A 2,182-nucleotide genomic window follows, 5' to 3' on the forward strand; every position below is an offset into this window, starting at 1 on the left:
AATATATGACATGAATACATACAATGTAATTGTGCACATTTACATGTGCACCTGTACCTTCAGATGATTCCCCACGAGAGGGGTAGCCAACAAAGCAGTGACTGACAGGTCTATTCAGACCCCAAAACCAGAAAGGGGGGGGGGGGAGGTCGGAACAATTTCCCCTGAGCCTAGTGAATGATTGTGTGAGGTGGTGAAGTATAGGAGAGAGAATGAAAGCTGAAAGCAAAGATAGTTTTGAAATTGAAAATAGGTCAACGTTTTCTTAAGTGAAGAGTAATATGTATTCACTTGTATGTGCGTGTGTACATGTGTGGGTATATGTGTGTGTGTGTACGTAATGTATACACTTCACATCTTTGTCCTTTAAACTGAAAATTTAGATATGCGTTAAATGCATATACATGTAAACATTATATGTATAAATTTCTGTGTATACGCATATTGTGAACATGTTTTTGTGACACTCGAAAAAATTGGAGAATGTAATTTGTGTCTCACTTGGTTGTTAAGATTGACTGGAGATTATGAAAAATGAAGAGACAAATCACATTAATGACTTCGAAGTGTTTTGTAAATATAGGAATATCATAACAGGCTCCCTACGTATGGCACAACGTTTATAATCAGTACATAATACCAACTAAGAACTACGGACTTGGAAATTGACGAAGATGATGGAGACGAAGCTATGCAGTACGCAAGAGATTGTAGAGGTCAGTATTGTAAATAAGGCTGAAAGACAAGAAGAAAGTTAGAGAAAAGAGGAGACTGGGATGAAATATACCGTAGACGCGGTAAAGGGGCGGAAGAGGATTCGAGTAGGAACAAGTGTGTTATTGCCTGGACGCTGCGAGATGGGAGGCATGCAAGAGGAAAACTAGACAGGTGTGTGGGGGGGAGATAGAGAAGTGTGCAGGACTGACAAAGCAAATGTGGGCGCAAACGTACGACTCGTGAAGAAGTTTGGGAGAGGCCTTTGTTCAGCAGTGGACTCTAAATGGCTGATTGATTGCTATGTAGATTGATTTGTATATAAAGAAACACATCCACTATGTGTATATGTATGTATGTATATATATATATATATATATATATATATATTTATATATATACATATATATATATATATATTTATATGTATATACATATATATATATATATATATATATGTATATACACATATAGATGCATCTGTACGTATATACATTCACATGTGTATGTGTGCACACACGAATATATATATATATATATATATATATATATATATAATCAATCACATGTTCTGCGCATATATGTTAACATACATGTTAACGTTTACGTATCACCTTTATCAGTTGTTCTCACTACACTTTCTCGTCAAAAATGTCCATACACTTCTTTTCCTTTGAAGTTACCTGACACTTTACACAATGACCGAACTACTACGACAGAGGGGGAGAGACCAGCATACACAAATGAAATTACACTACGAAATTTCAAGAAAAAAAATCGTTAACACACACCCGTCTCCCATTTTCTGCTCTTTTCTCAGATTCCCCCGATGGGGTAGGGGATGCTGTAGTACACATCTTGTGTTTTCTGGATGTCTCTAATGCACTGTTGACGTTCGCTCTGTCACAAGTGTTGAACGGCGTTGTCTCAAGGACCGCCACTGTACACGCGACGTCAGTACGCGTGCGTAGCTCACACGACTCTGTCATCACAGAAGCTTCCTCCTCCAATATCCGCGCGCGACCTCTGTGTTGCCAGTTAGTAAATATCCTCACATATATTTATTTAACCTGTATTATAGCTTATCGACTTAAAGCTATGAATGTGCTTAATCAGAAATATTATACTAATTAAATTGTGTACGAAAATATACGAGGGCAAATTATTGCAGACATAATTTGTTTATATTAATAAGTGACAACTCAAACCCAAAAGCTCCGCCCTTTTCTGTCCGTATCGCCAATCAGATCTCGCGCCGACCGGATGCCATAACATCGTTGACGTTCTGAATGACGTCATAGTTTGCTTAAGACCAATCAGACGTAACTTTGCCCCCAGTGTGTTTGCAACCCATAAGGCTCTGCGTGGCTGCAACCTTCCCACGTGACCTACGCGCGAGTGCCACGCGACAGGTGTTTATCAAAGAAAACATAAGTTTTAGGGGTAACTTTAGTATATACCCTTTTGT

General features: G+C 38.5%; 1 protein-coding gene across 1 annotated transcript in view; it reads right to left on the bottom strand.

Moving 5' to 3' along the window:
• Positions 1-1,684, bottom strand: part of LOC143029711 (uncharacterized) — a 7,557-nt gene extending 5,873 nt beyond the window's left edge. Inside the window, exon 1 of the mRNA XM_076192566.1 lies at positions 1,506-1,684. Coding sequence (XP_076048681.1) covers positions 1,506-1,571 — 66 coding nt within the window. The 5' untranslated portion in view covers positions 1,572-1,684. The remainder of the gene's footprint in view (positions 1-1,505) is intronic.
• Positions 1,685-2,182: the final 498 nt, after the last annotated feature.

Source organism: Oratosquilla oratoria, chromosome 11 (assembly GCF_046742065.1).
Source record: "Oratosquilla oratoria isolate Oo_2021 chromosome 11, ASM4674206v1, whole genome shotgun sequence".
Classification (NCBI taxonomy): domain Eukaryota; kingdom Metazoa; phylum Arthropoda; class Malacostraca; order Stomatopoda; family Squillidae; genus Oratosquilla; species Oratosquilla oratoria.